The sequence below is a fragment of the Thunnus maccoyii genome, chromosome 18 (genome assembly GCF_910596095.1).
Source record: "Thunnus maccoyii chromosome 18, fThuMac1.1, whole genome shotgun sequence".
Lineage (NCBI taxonomy): Eukaryota > Metazoa > Chordata > Actinopteri > Scombriformes > Scombridae > Thunnus > Thunnus maccoyii.
The window spans coordinates 21866033-21885055 of record NC_056550.1 but is presented as its reverse complement, the minus strand read 5'-3'; the positions used below and the strand labels follow the sequence as shown (position 1 = coordinate 21885055).

The 19023-nt window shown below is 43.7% G+C and overlaps 1 protein-coding gene across 3 annotated transcripts; it reads right to left on the bottom strand.

Moving 5' to 3' along the window:
- Nucleotides 1-2267: 2267 nt before the first annotated feature.
- Nucleotides 2268-18557, bottom strand: cdk12 (cyclin-dependent kinase 12). 3 transcript variants are annotated; one of them, XR_006092330.1, is made up of 15 exons: nt 16607-18557; nt 14481-15158; nt 13606-13785; nt 12536-12675; nt 12271-12441; nt 10857-11046; nt 9802-9858; nt 9364-9465; nt 7657-7734; nt 7431-7547; nt 7208-7339; nt 6756-6979; nt 6062-6484; nt 3792-4321; nt 2268-2326 (listed from the first exon to the last, which is right to left on the bottom strand). XR_006092330.1 is itself a non-coding variant. In XM_042393105.1 (15 exons), exons 2-15 carry the CDS (start codon nt 17782-17784, stop codon nt 3909-3911), a joined length of 4083 nt encoding a protein of 1360 aa, XP_042249039.1. In that variant the 5' UTR covers nt 17785-17829; nt 17939-18557; the 3' UTR covers nt 2613-3908. The 3 variants fall into 3 exon arrangements, 2 of the variants coding, with proteins under 2 accessions (XP_042249039.1, XP_042249040.1); XM_042393105.1 differs by lacking the exon at nt 2268-2326 and having other exon boundaries at nt 2613-4321; nt 16607-17829; nt 17939-18557; XM_042393106.1 differs by lacking the exon at nt 2268-2326 and having other exon boundaries at nt 2613-4321; nt 6092-6484.
- Between the last annotated feature and the right edge of the window lie 466 nt (nt 18558-19023).

Below are 19023 nucleotides of genomic sequence, written 5' to 3'. Positions count from 1 at the left end.
TGATTTGAATCTGTACATATAACTTTTTATAATTTCTTTTCTTTCGGTGATCACTCTCTCTCTCTCTGTGTGTGTGTGTGTGTGTGTGTCTTAGATGTGGGACTGTGGGAGTCCCTGTCTCCCCTCACTGAGTTTACACATAGTCACTGATCAAACAGCCCCAGTCATCAAACTCAACATCAAACCGTAGCACAACTCAGAGAGACAACGGCGGCCCAGATTTACACTGCACAAAGGAACTACCACACACACACACACACACACACACACACGCAAGAATAAGTCTGCACACACGGACTTGCAGACAGACAGAAACACACACACATATATATATATAGTACCATTTCGGAGCAAGAGATATATACTTGTCTTAAAGAGTCAATTAAGAGCGTTTTACTGATGCACATCCTATTTTTTCCATTCAAATTTAATCTAGAAATTTATCACAGTAACACATAAAAGCAATAAAAAAATGAGTGATTGACTTTATGGAGTGCTTCTGCTGCAGAATTCATAGTTGTGTTTTGCTCGGAGACGCCTGTTTCTACATCTCAAAACTCTGTGCACATTCGGATGTTAACATGAAAGTAAATAAATCTGAACTGCTGGGTGTCAAGGCAACCAGCAGGCTTATCTACATATTGTATAAATGTGTAAATTATCCTTCAGAGTTTGATTGACTTTCCCTACACTGAAATACACAGAATTAAATTGCTTACTTTTTTTCCCCCTCAGTGTTTTGCCCTCCTTCTTTGTCCATAAATCTAATTTCTAAGTGTTCTTTGTAGTCACTCATGTCCAGGTAGATGTGACATGTGAGTGCTGGATTTGTCATTTCACTTAATTAATATAATCTGCTGAATTTGTCCGAGTTTGGCAGATTTCTGTTATTGCACAAAGAGCAAACTACTGTCTTCAACACATGTATTAAAAGCTGACTAATCTGCTGACATTAGGTTAAATTTGTGCCTAAAAATTGGACAAAGCAAAAACAGAAGTCATGAATAAAATTGTTGTAAGAATAGATTCAAATGCGCCGGCCATCAATTCACTGTTATCCTTCAAGTCCACCAAAAAATCACTTCCTGACACTGAAGCGACGGCATTCAAAATGGAGGCTCCATTCCATTTTGAATGCCGCCGTCGCCTGTCTCCGTCATGGCGAGTACGTGCCTCAGACTGGCAGCATGGCACATTTATGGGCATTCCCCATAAGGTGCCTTTCTGATTGATGGCACAGCCTGCTGCACCTCCCTCTCTTCACTCCTCAGTCCTGATTTATTCGTCTAGTCTCTGTGACTTGGCACTGGCATTGCCCACTACCTCTCCTGTGGAAACTCCCTGCGGGCACATTCACTATTATTTGGTGTCCCGATGGGCGAAAGCATCAGACGGAAACATACACACCCTCATACACACACCCACGCGCATTGCACTGTCTCATCTCACTCACACTGGGCCTGTGCTAGAGGGCAGGTGAGCCTCCCACTGCCTCCACTCTGAAAGGATCTCTCACCCAGAGGGCTCAGCTGCTTGGTGGGCCAGAGGGGTAAGCGGCTCTGTAAGCCTGCCAAGTGAGGAGCTGGTCTGGGTATGCATGAGGCCAATCCTCATACAAACACACACACACATACACACACGTGCAAACACACACACAGCCAGTCTGCATGAACCTCACAGGCTTCTGTCGTTGCCAATGTGCAGTTTATGATCCTTGTCTGTCTGTCAGGATCTTCATAAAGAGATCAACCCAAGCGGTGAAGGAATCAACACATAAATAAGATTGATGTATAGGGAGCACTTCACATCACTGTGCGACTGGGTCAAATTCATATACATATTAGGCAGTGTACCAGACACTGTAAATTATAGAGCTCACTAAGTGTCACAGTGAAAATTAAACTACAAATATTTCCAGCGTTTGAAACGAGCTTCCGGCAGATTTTCGCTATGTAAAAACTTAAAATTGCAACAGCACTGTTTACCTCTGATCATGACGGAACAGATTGTTACAAGAGAAAAAAGGACATTAAGTAGATTTTATATCACTCACACTGACAAACCAGCAACCTAGTCTGACCTAAAACTACTTGCAAAGGTTTAAATAAAGGTGTGATTGACAAACAGCTGAATGAATCATTCTTAAATGTCTAACCTTGTTAATTAACCATTTTTTTGTTGGTTATGTTCTATGTCTCTTTATTATTATTTTATTATAAATATTGTCATTTTAGGTTTGGAATTGTGTGCTTTTAGTTCAGTTTCACCTGTGCCTCCCGTATGATGGATGACTTTGCTCGCTTGTTGCTGTTATAGTCCAAGTAGCCTGTAGAATGAAAATGAGCTAACATGAGTTTCCAGATCATAAGAGTAATGAGAAACAGTGGAAACCTGATGGGTAACTTGGCCAATGCTGCAGTTTTCAGGCTTCGTGGAGGCCTGACTGTGCAGACTTCCTGCAGTTTTTAAGCTACAGCACGAGAGAATGCCCACCATCTAGTGGCTGGTTTATAAAAAAAAACCATTCAGAAACGGCCAACGGAGACAGTTCAACTGGTCGCATAACTTCCTTTAATAAACTGAACCGAGAAAACACATATTACAAAATATTCTTTTCTTTTTTACAGACACGTGAAACCATTTTCTCCTCCCTTTCCTTTTCCAAAGAAAAAAAGAATGGTAACAGAACCATGGACCATTTTTTTTTTTTTTTTTTTTTTTTTTTTTTTTAAGCGTGTATCATTTTCTTTATGTAGAAAATAACTGCACCAAAAAAAGAAAAAAAAGCTTTTGTTGCACAAGTTGGCAGGAAGGCGAGGGGCAGAGACATGTTAGACGAGGCTTTTGGAACCCACCAGGAAAAGCCGGAAAAGTCTGTTTCTGTGTGTGTATATATGTATGTATGTATATTTCAACTAGCAGAATAGCGTGGGTATTATGGAGCAGTCCATCATAATGTGGTGGTTTAATCCATATTTGAGACAGGAACATGAGCACTACAGGCTTAGGCTTGTTACTACACAGAGATTTACTGTACTGTATGTAAAGGAAGTAAAATCTTCAAGTGGGCAGCGAACACATCGTTGACAGACAGAATATAATATGGAACCGCCTTTGAGTAAAATTTAAAAAAAAAAAAAAAAAAAAACAACCCTGCAAGATGTGCACTATTGTGGGGGGCCATCCAAAGCAGAAACTTTACCTACACTCCCCCACTTAAGAGATCATTCAGGGGTCGTTGGGGTCACAGGGAGGCATAAGGCTGAAAACAGGGGGAGCTAGCCGGCGTTTAAGGTTCAACAGGAATCTCATGGTTCTCCAGTGTTCTTATCAGTGCGTCAAATCTATCCGTACACAATACCTTAGCATCACAGAATGGAGGACTTGATTCTCCAAAACACTGATAACCTTGTTAGAAGTGGGCACTGCACTGGACGTGACAATCATTTGTTTTGGGGGAGAAGAGGAAAAAAAAAAAAAAAAAGATCATGGCTGCTTTCAAAGTTGAGTGCCAGTTGCATGGCACTCAATTTGGAAGCCAAAGTTCATTCAAGTCAGGGTCTTCGGAGGACAGGAAAGAGTAAGGGAACGCAGGTAGCGACTGTACCTAACCGGATTGTTTAAGGTCAGACCGACCAGAGTCTAAGCGCTCCCATCAAAGCAACACATTACGACTTGTTCAGGGAGCAGCGATGTTCATGACCATACCTGAAAAAGCCCTTAATCTCTTTCTTTTCAGTCCATCACAAAGTGACATTCATTTTCAAAATATTTGATTCATCTTTCACTACCTGCTTATGGTCCACTGAGTCATAATCTGTGGGTGTCCCCTCTGCCTCTCCTCTTCAGGTGAGGATTGCTGGAGCTGTCCCATGATACCCGGGTCTGTCTCACCGGGGGATCGAGGGTCAGCGGGCAGCTCCGTGGGAAAAGCGGAGGTCCTGGTCCTTAGGGAATTGTGCTGCGGTGGCAGGAGCAGCAGTCACCAGTCCTGCTGGGGCCTCAGCTGCAGCTGAAGACTTAGGCGGAGAGTCAGCCACCCAGGGTGGAGGGGGCTGTCCCCGGGCCGGAGTGTCCACAGACGGAGAGGGGTTCTTGCTGCGCTGAGAGGCCCCAGCTTCAGAGTCCTGCTGAGAGATGAGCTGGAGCAAGGCGGCTGCCACGGCAGGGCTGATGTCCTGGTTGGGTTGGACTTCTGACCCAGTCGGTTGAGCGTCTCCGAGAGCTGACGGAGGTGGCCCGGGAGGAGAGGGTGGACGCTGCTCGCCAGATGGAGGCACCTGGTTGGCCCCAAGCTGTTTCCTTTTTGGCACTGCACCATCTGAAGGAGGCCAAACAGGACAAGGACTATGCATTAGATATCAAAGCATGTGTGGCACAAAGCATTTCACTACAGACACATGGCCCTAAAGAAAACACCATTTAGTCTTATTTGTCATCTCCTACATAAACTCTGCAATTAAAGTAAAAATGTACTGACGTCGAACAGGCCTGCACAATGTCGACATTCCTACCTTCACCACAAGAGGGAGAGCACAGCACCTTAAGTTGTATCTTCACATCAAGTACATTTTCAGCACCATGTCAGTGCGTCTGTACTGTTTGCATTGTTGTAATCATCTAACTTTGTCAACCTGTGTAATGGTGTAGAAATTGTATAAATACTTAAAATATTGAGTCCTTAAAATAACATATCTGGTGTATTATCATGCACCTATTCAGGTTTTGTGAATATCAAAGTTGAAAATGGAAAAAAGTGCTGTTTTTTTATTTTAAAGTGACTTGTCACTGTCAAAGAACTTTTATTAATCACTGTAAAACATTTTTCCACTGTACGTAGGCAAAACCTACAACCAAAAAAAAATACACTAGTGTATTCATAACAGATAAGCAGTTGTATTTGGTTTTCCCCCTCAACAACCCCCCTAAAATGAAAGAAAAAATGTGGGAACTAGGTGAGAAAACATTAGGAAGGGCATGTACAGCTGGATGAACAGAGAAGGTGACTTGAGTAGGAGAATTTTAAGTATTACAAAGGGCAGGAAAAGATTATTAAACCAGGTTGGTCTCTTTTTTTTTGTTGTTCATTATAACATAACAAGGTAAACCAGGCTACAAGTGTTTGAGAGGCCTTGGCAGCAGAAATAACCATAAGAAAGCAGGACTGTTACCATTCCAGTGCCAGCAGCATCGTCAACTGTTTTATTCAAATAACTAAATCACATTTTCGAACTAATATCTGAGTGAACAGTTAAAAACAAAAAAAAATGTGTGGCAAACAAAAGTTAAAGGAAACACATGCAGGTGAGGTCTAAAGATTCAAAACATTTATTTTCACTTGATAATTTATTAGACTTTCTTCATAAAAAGGCTGACATTACAGACTGTTTTTAGAGCAACATCGCTTCCTGTGAAGGATCCTTGACACCTGCTTTAATGATGAAAATGAAGTGAGGAAGAAAAAACACGTGTGGAAATGGAACAGATACAGAAACAAAGACTGTGAGAAAAGAAACAAGGGAAGAAAAACGTGGGAAACGTAGAAGTGAACAATACAGTGTGAACCTTTCTTTTCAAATGAATAACGTTACACTTCCTCCTGATTTATTGAGTACACCAGTGGGAGATGTCCATGTACAATAAACCTTTGCCTGGTTTTCCAGGGTCACATGACGACAAACGCTACACAGGCATTTTGCCAGGGTTTTTTGTTGTTGTTTTTTTTTTTTATATATATACGAGGGGTGGTAAATGGGGGTAACGGCGTATGTGAGTTTTAGGAATGTAAGGGATAAAGGAAGGGGTGGGGAGGGGGATGCGTGATAGGTCTAATTGCCCAATTCATTTGCTTAATTGATCATTCTGTCGATTTCATCAGGTAGACTAAAGTGTAATTAATTTGATAATATAGGAGTTTTGAGAACCAAAACTCAGTCAGCTTTTTGTTTGTTCTCCTCTGCATTGCTCTCCTCATTCTTGCAGTCCCCAGTGACTTCCAACTGACCCTGGCTCCCCCCTTTTATTTTTTTTTTAAATTTCTAGAGACTAAACCCAGACTTGCCCTTGCGGTCAGTAGTAGAGGCGGACGAACCGCGTGTTAGTGCCTCCTCTGATTGGACGCCATTGCTCTCTTCGCCTTGCTCCTCGGTTTGTGGCTTGATAAGTTGGCCCAAAATGAGAGCCAGCAGGTTCGCCTGGTCTTCCTGGATGTGGGGTGGCTCTCCGGATGTCGGTGAGAGCTCCTGGGGTTCGGGAGGCTGGTCTGGGGGCTGGGGCCTGGTAGCAGACTGGGCCTGGTCCTCTGAGGACCCCTGGTGGTCAGAGGCCTCGCTGAGCGCAGACAACGACTGGCTGAGAGTCTCAGGATTGGAGAGGTTAAGGAGCTGGGCCACCTGGGGCAGGCTGAGATCCGTCTGTCCCTGGAGGAGGTTCAGCAGGACCGCCAACTCTGTCTGGTTCAACTGCTCTGCAGCAGCTCCCAGACCTGAACGCACACATTCATAGACACCAAAATCAAAACTACAAAAAATGCAATGCAGTGTAAATACAGAAGTCCACAAACATTTCTGCCAAATCAACTTATAAATAACTTTTCACTCGCAGGCAGTGCAGTTGTACATCAGCACACGCCTGGCAACACCATGAGGGTTTGTGGATTCAGTAATAACAGGAACAACCATAAAATGAAAAAATGACGTGACAGATTATTATGTCAAAGTGCATTTCTGCTAAAATTCTTGTGAGGCAGCTGTTACCTGACAACTCGCTCTCTGAGATGGCTGCGGAGGGCGGTTTTCCTGGTGGAGGAGGCGGGGCTCCGGCCGGGCTGGTTTGGGGCCGACTGTTCTCTCCGCTAGAGGTCCCTGACGTATCCTTACGGGGCACTTTGGGCACAGGCACATCCTCGACCTGCCCGCTCTGACGTGCACGTCGCCTCTTCTTACTCCACAGCTCGTGGCAGTCTTGATGGTGAGGAAGACTGGAGACACAGTGGGCAGACATGCACAAAATTAAAAAATGATAGCACAGCCAAGTATTGTAAATCTATAATTAATAAAAAAAGAACTCAGAAACTGACAAGAATGAAATATATAAGCAACAAAACTGTATTCGCAATGCATGTGTACTTTTTTCACACCATTGCTAACAAATGAGAGAAAAGGTTGATATTGAGACAGGTGATAGGGGAGTTCATGGAGGTACTGACTCTGGCGGTGGCATCCTGCTGGGCTCCACGTCACACAGGAAGTCGCTGTTGAGAGCCTGCTCTGACGTGCAGCGCCGTGCAGGGTCGAGGGTCAGCATTCGGTCCAGCAGATCCAGGGCAGTAGTAGGTAAACTGTGCAGAAGGGGAGAGATTTTTTTCAACTGTAGAAACAGACCAAAGCTTGATCACTGCAACTCTGAGGCAGCACAGCATGGCTACATACAAGGCAAACTCCTCCCGCAGTCGCCGTCTGTACTGCTTCTTGGGTTTCATGGTGTTGAAGAGGGGAAGTTTAATGACGTCAGGCCAGACTGCAGGGCAGGGACTCCCGCACAGACGGCTGCAGGAAATGACAGAGAGAAGCAAAGATGGGGTCAGTGGTGAGGAAACATGGAGGGTGCAACAGAAGTTATTACCTGAGATGTTGTTTTTAAGGAAGGGCAGCCTACCTGATGAGCTCCAGCTGTAGAAGTTCCTGGTTAGCTTGAAAGATGGGCCTTTTGGTGAAGAGTTCTCCCAGAATGCACCTGAGCCACGACAAGCAATAGGTTAGAAAATATATACTCCCGATACATATTTGCTTTCGTGCAAACAAGTTACCAAAACTAAGTTTAAAACACAATGTTAAAATGTGAACGTCTGATCTCTATCAGACAGGGTTGTGACTGGGACCAAACAACATGAGTAACCATAGATGAAGAAGATACAGAAATGCATATGAATACAAAACATGAGTGTGGAAGTTAAGGCTCAGTGCAAAGCCTCAGCATTAATGTTCATTTTTATGTAATGATTTGCATGAAATGGACTCCTGCTATGAACCGAGCTAAAAAATTTGGCAGCCGAGCACAAAGGCGAAGAGAACATCAAGTATCTCATGCCTGACTGAGTTGAATTCGCCTCTTGATGCCCCCGGTGCTTAAGGATGAAAAAAGTAACAGACTCAGTGTGCTGCAAATATCCAGCCTGCTCTTTATGTTGCAAACACATTTGCTTACGTGGCATAAAAAAAGATACTTTCAACACATCTGTTATTTGTTTATTGCTGTGTCAAGTTTGATCTCCTTCCGTTCCATAAACAATATCACCGAGCACATCAACTACGATATCTACTTTAGTGCAGTATACCGTGGCGGGAGGGAAACTTTCATCTAGTTGGAGGATACAGAGCAGGCAGAGGTGCACTCTGGCAGGCAAAGCAGCTTTGATGTTTTCCCTTTTTCTGTTTATGGATTTATTGAGTATTTTAGAGATTAAACAGTCATCAATTAATGGGATGGTGGCAGTGACTAGGGATGCATCATAACGGTATTGGCTGATTAAGGCTTTAAAATGAAATATCGGCCCGAAAGGAACATTTCTGCCAATATGACCGGCCGATTCGTCATCTTCTCCTCTGCCACCTGGCTGTGCTTCCCTCAACGGACTGTTTCACCCCGACGGTCCTGGTGCTTCCTCCACAGGCTCCACTTCACTTATCTGCCTGACAGAACTGCTGCTTTTCTGGTTCCGGGATCGTCAGGGTGAAACAGTCTGCAGAGAAGCTGCTGTGTTCGGCTGCACAGATAGGAAACACCTCTGCTGACAGGATGTACCATTCTGCTTGAAAATAACTTTTTCTTTTTGGTTTATGTTGGCAGTTGGCAACCAGCGTATTAGGTGCATTATTGCCACCTTCTGCTTCGGAGAGTGGACCAGAGATTAAATCCTACCCATTAATCCTGTCTGTCAAAGAAAACTCTACTGCTTGACCCACTTGGCAGGTTCATTTAAGTCTTAATGCTGAGCTCCTGAACTCCAGTCTTCCTAAGTTCCTCCTTCATATATTGTCTTTCTTGATCATGCTTAGTACAATCCATGATTGCATGCGTAATGGTCCCCTCAGCCAGGTGGAAGAAAATATGTGCATATATTTGTATCGGCAATCAGCCAAATCGAGTTGGAAAATATCAGCATGTCGGATATCAGCAAAATAATCCAATATTGTGCATCCCTAGTGTTGGCCCTTGCTCCCTGATCAATCAACTGGCAATCAAAACAATTTGCTAACAGATTGTTTATATTATGTGAGCAAAAAATACAGAATTGATGAGTACAAGAAGAAATGTATCTGTTCATGTGGATGAACGGACAGATGTTGTCAGGGTCACACTCACCCACAGCTCCATACATCAATAGCTGGAGAGTATCTCTCCTCTCCCAGTAGGAGCTCAGGGGGCCGGTACCATAGTGTGATTACTTTATTAGTGTAAGGCCGACTGAGGGAAAGGAAAGAGAAAGGATGGTGAGACTCAGCATACTTTCATAGAGCATCTCTGCCCCCAAGTGTCCGAACAAATATTTCAGCTTTAACTAAATGGATTCTCTCTGATGGACAACAATGTGACAGACAGCACCATCTAGTGGTGAATCAGTGGTAATGAAGAGGAAAATCCAAGCTCAGGGTGAGATTTAATTACTCTCAAATCATTATAAACACATTTAATCATACATTTAATTCAGATCTGATATCCACTATGCAGAACAGACGCAAGATGATGAGTTATGTGTAGCATACGTTTATAAATATGCAGATGACACTCCTCTTGTCTTACCTTTCTTCTGAATTGTACAGTCGGGCCAAACCAAAGTCAGCCAGTTTGATCTGACCTCTGAACAAAGAAACACGTAAAAAAAAAAATCTGAGATTAGGAGGAGCAACACCACCATGCATGAGAAAACATGCTCTGTCAAATTACTGAGACACACAAAATACAACTGGACTCATCTGCCTGAACTAAACAGGTCATTTTGGATAACTAGTTTAAGTTTGAACTATACAAAATTTGCAGGGGATATGTAAATCTATCTTTTCTGCTGTTTTTGACTGATTCTGTTTACTAACCACATATCAGTGCACTAACTGATGACTGAAAGATGTTGCAAATGGCACTTTGAGATGGTAAAAAGGCAAATCAACATAATGATTAGTCAAACTCAGCAGTTTTATGGTGCAAATGTCCAAACTCCACGTCTATTTACAGTCAGTTGTACAGTTGCAGGGCAATGACTGAGAGCATACTGGTGTGTGGCTCTAAATACTGAACTACACGGCGAAGCCCACATTTTAAGCTTTTTTTTTATTAGAATCTCAGCTTTTGCAACCCATTTAACATGTTTTTCCATCCATCCTATAATGTCTGCAGATTAGATGTAGAACTGTACGGCGCGACCATCTGTGAGGACTTGCTGTACTCCTTCATTGCTGTTATTTGAAGCGCCTGATTAAATTAGTGGCACTGTAATTAGCTTTGCTGCTGACGTACCGCCAAACACTTAGATTCCGATCATTACAATTAACATTCGACTGCTTTTGGTCTTGACTTTACGATAGTTACAGACTGCAGCTGCATTTAAACAATCTTCAGAAAGGTTACTGACGTGGAAAATGCTGGTTTACAGCTGATATTTTAGTGGGTCAATACAGTAAACAAACACATAAATAAAAAGTAGATTAAAAGAACTTGTAGGCGATACCGATACATCAAAATTCACCTGAAACTGCTTCTTGTTTGATACCCAGACTGGTTAACACTTAGTCGCTAATACAAATCACAACTTATTCTTCTCATGAAGGACATTACTACATCATGTGTCTTCTGTTTCTTACCTGTTGTTGAGCAGTATGTTGGAGCATTTGATGTCTCTGTGCAGGAAGTTGTTCTTGTGGCAGTAGTCCAGACCCTCCATCAGCTGGCGCATGAAGCTGCGGACGTGCTCATGAGAGAACTGAACCAGGCCCGACTCCAGTAGGCCCATCAGGTCATGGTCCATGTACTCAAACACCAAGTAAAAAGCACCTAAAAACAAAAGGGAAGATGTATTCAGAAAAAGAAACAAAAAACCCCCCAATTATACACACACAGGTCACAAGTTTAGAGGTTAGAGAAGTGGGCATATGATGAGAAAGTTGCCATGTACTCTAAACCAGCTTAGAAATCTTTATTATAAATCCTCTCAGCTTGACAACTACTGCAAAGGTGCCCTTGAGCAAGGGGGCTTAACAACACACTGCTTCACATCAGCTTCTCGGCAGCTTAGGGTACTCTAGAGCGATTTAATTCAAACAGTGGAACATTTGTGCTCAATTGCAACTGCACGGCTCGCTACATCTAATTTCTCAAACTTCAAGCATAAATCATCACCAAGTCACGTAGGGCAGAAATTTCCTACAGCACTGCTTTCTGTGGGTTGAAAGCCTATTAAACATGACTGTGACCCCAATGATTTAATGTGCAGCCAAATAACCAAACCAACTGTAATAATTATATTAGCCCTGGTTTATATTTGGGTTTCTTGTCTTATATTATTAGATGTGTATACGGAGTGAACTGAACTGCTTTTCTTTGTTAGCCAGAAGGGTTCAACCACTATTACCTTAAATGTTTTCTGATGCTGCAAATCAGTAATGTTTGTTTAAATAAGTATGTAATAGGCCTATATTTTTAATTTTCCATCCATTAGTCAAACTCATCAATTATATGAAGGGTTAGGGATGTGTCTATCCCTCTCAGAAATCAAACATGGTCTACAACCTGATACATTGCAATTCAAAATTGATATGATACAGATTGATTTGCCTCAAATTCAATTCGATTAAGTTTAGGTTTACTGCAATTTGACATTTTTAACTGTATATGGATTTAATTGCCTAAATTTTGAAAAACTGTATCCAAAAACTATTATTTTGGATACAGTTTTATTTCAAGTACAAACTAAGAACCAAAGTCCCCCTAATAAAACTGTCCAGTGCTACATCAGTAAACACAAACACCTAAGAAAACTCCTTGAACACAAGTGTCTTTTGCCACTATCGTGTTTTTGCCAATAACAACTCAAACCAAAATGTATTTCCACCGGTCTGTCATTTAAATAATAAATGAGGGAGTTTATGTTTATTCATTTTCATGTAATTATTTATCCTGTGATTATCACTGCAGCCGTGAGCTTAGTGCACAACAAAGGGTGGAGGAAAATCTATTACATGCTTTGATATAATGCATTTTAACTGTAACCACTCTTACCTTTGTCCTTTTTAAAGTCGAGTGCATCCTGTTTGTCAGTTACGATCTCCTTCATGTTGACTACACTGCGGTGTTTGAGCTGCCGCAAGATCTTGATCTCTCTGATGGCGGTGATGGGGAAACCCTCTTTTTCATTGTCTAAACGCACTTTCTTCAGAGCCACCAGTTCACCTGGCATGATTGGAGAGAATATTTGAGAGTTATGTCTCCGACTGTTTTAATAGAAACCTGAATAATCATGCGAGTGCAGGTTTTATTCCCTTACCAGTGTCTTTGTCCTTGGCCTTGTACACTTGGCCGTAGGTTCCTTCCCCTATGATGCCGATTATATCGAATTTATCTACACAGCGTTTGCCCCAGTCACTCTGGGTATGTTTGCGCTCACCATATCGGGGGCAGCAAATCCTAGAAACAAACAAAAAAAGTAAAAAAAAAAACAAAAAAAAACAGCTCAGACTAAAGGCCTTTACACTCCGGGGGCGTTTTTTCATGCCATTAATTTGTATGTCAATATACTTTTTCAGTTGTTTTTGTCATGAGTACTTTCACACAAAAAAGCAACGCAATTTGTTTTTGGAATGATTTTTCTAAGCTTTTGCACCAGGAATAAGGGCATCAACCAATCACATTGTGCAGAACAGACGTCACGTCACGACTCCTAATGACAACAGAGGACCTGTTGATTGTTTGTGTTTCTCATCATCCTGTATTGTATGAAAAAGGCAAAGGACATGGAGACCGCTGAATTTTTTTTACGCTCCAAGTCTATTTCTGTCCCATTTTAGTGAAGCTTAATGTGCACAGACAGCTGTTTAAATCCTGCTGTATATGTGTTTTGAACTTATTTACCTCATCTACATTGACTGATCAAAGCTCCAGTCTGTCTGTTTCACTACAGCCAGATTCCTCTCACTCGCACTACAAACACTGTTGATTTCTTCCAGTGGAGCCAACATGAAAACTATTTTGGTTCAATAAATTTATGCTGTCAGTCAGCCTGGTGAAGGCAGTTTGGCCAGAAGCTGCAGCTGACAGACGGCTGGTTCTGCGGACAGAGAAGCTGAACGCAGGTCGGAGTCGGTGCGGATTGAACGCTCTCCTCTTTTGTCGAGTGAGGAGGAGGAGGAGGACATCACTGGATGATATTGAATCCATCATTTTTTCTGAAGAATGAGCTAATTCATGTTTCTGTCACAAATTCATATCACTGCCACTATGAATAGTTTTGATGCAAAATATTTATTATTATTCGTCACATCCCCGGTGTGTAAAAGCCTTCACAATGGGATTAAGAAAATAAAGATAGGAAGCGGGTGAGTAATGAAAGAAGCTTACTTTGGTCTCTTCTTAAGGGTTGGCTGGGGTAGCGGTGGAGCCTGGCGGATAGGTGACTGTGGGGGTGAGGAGTCAACTCCGTGCAGGGTGGGCGGTAGAGGGAGATCGATGAGTGATGGCCGGCTGCGAACTTCCTTCTCTTTCCTGGGAGGCCTCTGAGGATGGGTGGACTTCTTTGGACTGATGGTGCAAAAATACAGAGTGTTAGAAAAAAAAAGGGGGGGGGCATTTATTGAAGAGACAGAAGAAAATCTGCCATTCAATTTTCACTCTGAAGGTACTCTTTTTGATTGTGTACACCCAATAATCGTATTTTTGCCCAGCTCATCGTTAATGAAACAACCGGCGCATAGAGAAAGCGTGCAAGGAGTGCGATTGAGAAGAGTGTGAGCTTTGGAGCGTGACTTAACAAGAGATTTGTACGAGTGATAATCTATAATCAGTTTAGTAGACAGATAAAACTCATGTAAACAAACTTATTCAAACTGCCTTCAACATTATCAGTGCTTTTTACTCTGTGTTTAGTAATGTTGTCCATAGGGGCTTGCCATACAGGAACTGGGGGTACAGCAAGCCCCAATGGACACTGGAGCAAATAACAGAATATAAACAGACAACAGACAATATTAACTCTCATATGGAAAAGTGTGATACACTGTCATCCCTCTTGTGTGGGACCTAACTGAACCAAAGGCAGGTCAATACTGAGGCTGATGCATTTATAGTTGCAGGAAAGTAAAAAGGTTGCCCGCCCACAAATAAACTGTGTGTTGAATGCATTAAAAAATCTAAAAGGTTATGACTTGAGTGGTGTATTAATGTATCAGACCAGTTAGAAGTGTCCTATATGTTTGTCCATGTTTGGGGATCCTCACCTGTCCTGAGCGTTTCCCAGCAATAGGGGTGGTAAAGGCAAGGGAGGCAGAGTCGACGTCTTGTGGAGCGTGGTCTGTCGGACGGGGCTGCGTGTAGGAAGCGGAGCTGGCGACTTGGCCTGGGATGTGGCTGAGGGTGCAGGAGGCTGAATATTTGTTTCTGCCTGAGGTGGCGGCGGTGGAACCAGGGTGGCTGGAGCAGGTGGCACAGGAGGAGAGGGCTGAGGAGGAGGAGGTGCTGGAGAAGAGGTGGAAGAGGAAGGTAAAGGTGCAGTAACCTGATCTTCACCGCCGGGAGCGTCCTGTGATAACTGCGCAGGCGGAGGGGGCTGAGTTTCAGCTGCTGTAGCCGAGTCTCTTTCAGACTGTGAAGCATCAGCTTTAGCCGGCCGTGAAGACGTGGAGGAACCTGTTGTTTTGCGTCCCAATAGAGCGGGGGAAGCGCCGCCGCTGGCACGAGCAGCTGCCTCGGCTGCCTGGCGCTCCTTCTTTCTGCGGCTCAGCTCTGCTCCCAGACTGGAGTTCAGCGGTAGGCGGGAGGGGCTGGTTGGTCGGCTGCTGTGGGAGCCACCCCCTGCCCCAGCAGAGGAAGTATGCCTCTTGCTACGGGAACGAGAGGAAGAGCGACGAGAGGAGGAGTAGAGCAGAGGGGAGCGACTCCTGGAGCGGCCTGAGCGTCTAAAAAAAACAAAAAAAGAATGTCAGAAACATTTTATTTTCTACTGCATCCTGAAGTCAGAGAATACGATGCAGTATTTTAGGTGCTTTTTGAAGATGTTTAAAAAGTGAACTGAGTGGGTAGCGAGCCAAAACAACCTCTTCCACCAGAAGATATAACAGTTCTGTCTTGATCACATCAAACTAAAAACAAAACCAAGTGGGCCTTTTGATTTGGAAAATAATGTTCATATAGATATAAGTACGCCAACACTAAAACAACTCTTACCCTCGAAAGAGACAGATTGAGTCTAAAACTCTATAGTTAAATGAAGCTATAAAACCTTTTTGAGACTTTTGCTTCGACTCCATTTCAGTCCCAGATATAAGCAACTGAAATTTGGAAGACATTTCCAAACATCTCAAGACTCCATTATCCTGCTGGTACAATCAATCATCTGTCTGTCCGCCTCACACTGAAACGTTTAACTCTCACAGCGCCGCTCTGTTCTTTCACCTCAAAAAGGTGTCATCTGGAAACTACGGCTTTTTTTTGTATGATGTGGGAAAAATATTAAACCGTAGACATAAATATATACCATCCACTTTGATAATGCGTCCACTAGATGAGCAAGTAAATAGGTCACTCTGGGTTTCCCCACTCTTGTTTGGATGAAAGAACACTTTGTAGACTCCATTTTATTATATTATGATTTTTCAGGAAAGCAGGAGGATTATTTTTGGTTCATGTAGGATGGAAGAGCCTTTGAAGAGTTTGGAAATATCTTTAAAACAATTTTAAGTGCTCAGCTCCCTTGAATGTACCTTTGAGGAGACCTTGTATCTACTTTATGACTCAAATGTTAATCAACAACACAAAAGTCTCTGATAATTATTTAAGAGGTAAAAACCGGGACCGCTGTGTCCAGACCTCTCCGACATAACCACAGCTCAATGTCTACTGACATCTTGCACTGCAAAAATAAAATGGCTGAATGCATGCCTGTCTTGACACCTTACCCCATTTTTTTATTTTCTCACTCTCCAGCCTTTGTGTAAACTATGCAGGTGGAAACTTCAACATTAAGAACTATCTGCATCATAACTCTTACAGCTGGCTTCCTTTAGGCTAAATCACCGACAGTTTGCTGAAGGGAGAAGGGCTCTTCAGGTTTGACAGGCCTGTCTGACTTTATACTTTACATAATGCAGGTTGCTGGTGTCTGTTTAAATTAACAACCCGATATGTAGTACCCTGGATAATAAGTCAAGATGTATGTCAGGACAAAGCAAAAAAATACTATCAGATATGGCTTGACATGGTAAATTACTCATCTATTCCATGAAACACTCAACATATTTTTTTGCTATTCTACACCTTCTCCATAAACATGTGTGTCTGAGTGTGAGTATAAGCTTTGTAGCTTCTCAGAACATGATTTTGTAGGTGCCTTGCAGCATATACTCACCTGGACATGGGGCTGGTGCTGGAGGACCTGCGGTTACCATAGGGGCTGATGGAGCGTCTCCGTGAGTAGGGGCTGCTGTCTCTCTCGAAGCTGGAGGACCTATGTCTGCTGCCATGAGGGCTGTCTGATCTCTGCCTGCTGCGGCGAGACATATCCCCATAAGGACTTGGGCTCTGCTGGGCCGCCCTGCGCCTGCTGTAGCTGTCATCCCCCTGCTGGCCATACCCACTGCCCAGTGGACTCTCGCTGCCAGCCCCTCTTCTGGGACTGGGCGACAGAGCAGAGCTAGTGCCCTTCCTGCGAGGACTTCCCCTACTTGAAGACTTGCCCTTGGGGCTTGACTTGAGGCTCTTGGAGGACTTGCGGTGGCTCCTGTCTGTCCGGCTCCTCTGGGAGGAGCTGCGGCTGCTTTCCCCTCGACCTTCTCTCCTCTGCTGCCTGTCTTTGCGAGACTTCCCTGAGCGACTGCTCTCCTTGCTGCGAGATGAGGATGTGGAGGAAGTAGTGCTACCTACACTGGCTGCAGGTTGTACCTGGGAGGAGAGCATCAGCTCCCCGCGTTTAGAGTCACCTTCTGGCTGGACCTGGCGTTTGGATGAGGAGCTTGATGATGAGGCAGCCTTCTCCTTGCTCTTTCCAGAAGTCCCTTTCTCACGGTCTTTGCTGCTCTTTTTCTTGTAACCACGTTCCCCATTACCAGATTCTCTAACTTTGTTGGGGTCCTTGGACTTTTTTCGGGAGTGTCTATGCCCCTTGTTCTCTCTACCGTCAGCTGCTCTGCCGACATCGTCCCTATCGTAGTCTGGAGATGGCTCGAGTCGGTCCCCGCCCCCCCTCTCAGAGGGCCTGGAGGACGGTGGGTCCGAGAAAGTGTCCGAGTCGGAGCTGATATCGTCGTACTCCACCAGAGGCTTCACCGTGTTGACACCAGGAGGCGCAGTATCACCGTGGGTAACATCTTCGGGTCCCGGTACCGCCGAGGATTCCCGATTATGTTTGGTTGATTTATGTCGTTTGCGTTTGGTGGCGGAAGAGGACATTGAAGGTTTTAACTTGCCGTCTTTACTCGTCATGTCTCCCGCAGAAGTATGAGACGGGGCCTGGGTCTGGTGTGGCACACCGCTGATGCTAGATTCCGGCTTCCTCTTGGTCCCATGGTGTCGGTCCGACCCAGGCATCCCTCACGCCGGCGTCGGTACCTCTCCTGCGACTGGGCCTCGGTGCTGCAGGCAATTCATTCACGGGAGAACAGTTGCTACTCCAAAAGCCAATACTGAAGTGTTACTAAGCAGAAACAGGGGACGAAAATAACGTTACACAAAATAAACACACCAGGCCGCTCACGTCCAGTCCTCCTCAACGCCGATTCATTCCATTAAGATCTCCAACATAGCTCGTCAAAGCAGGAAAAATGCCAAGTTGGTTTTCCAGTGCTGTGAAGTATTTACTTTGAATAAGTCAGTGAATAAAAAAGATCCCAACCAAAGAACGGAGCATTGTGGTGTCGTCTCCGTCTCAATTTTAGCTAGCACCGCTAGCTAACGCTCGGCAGCTAGCGAGCCGACTCGTAAAAAAGAAAAAAGTCCCTTTGTGAAAGCTGTCCTTGTCCGGTGCCAAGTTAAGTAAAGGTGTTTTTATTCCACAGATTTACGGTCTTAGCATTCAGAAACAAGCAAACGTCTTCATTAAAAGACGCTCGTTTCTCGAACAAAATGAAAACTTGACCAGGTTGGTACTGTTTACATGTTCCCTTTAATGTAAGTTTTATCCCCTATCAATTCAATATTGATTAGAAATCATAGTTTTTTCGTGTGCAGTAGATGTTCCAGTTTATTATCAATGGCTCTGGGAGTCAACCAGGCCTATATTTAGGGCGATGCTAGTGGATTTAATAACATCCACAGCCCTGTCTGAAGGAGACTACAAACGCCATTGTGGCTCCTGTGACCAGCAGCTTCTGCGCACAGCGGAATGTACCGGAAGCCGGAACACTGTCAATCTCGGACGTATCTTAGCAACGGCCTATCACAACAGATGGCCCGCCTACTGTGCTCGTGCTGGCGCGCCAGCGACGCAAAAATGTTCATACTGATGCACCAGTCTGTACAAGTAGAATATTGTTTTAATTAGTCAAGTATGAACGGAATTTCAACTAATTCATTTGACACGAACAATGAACACACATGAATGCTCTCACAGGAAGTATCAGGATCATGGTGATTTAAATTTAGACATGTAAGCATTAAAGGAGGCATTTTTTTACTGATGTTGGAGGCTACTGATTTGTTATTGCACACATGACTGCATGTCCTAAGACAAAAACTGCTCTTAAGTCAGTCTCATATCTTGAGACACAAGTCATGTCTTTGGTCTGGTAGAAAATAGTAAAGTCAGACAGAGCACCAATAGAACAAACA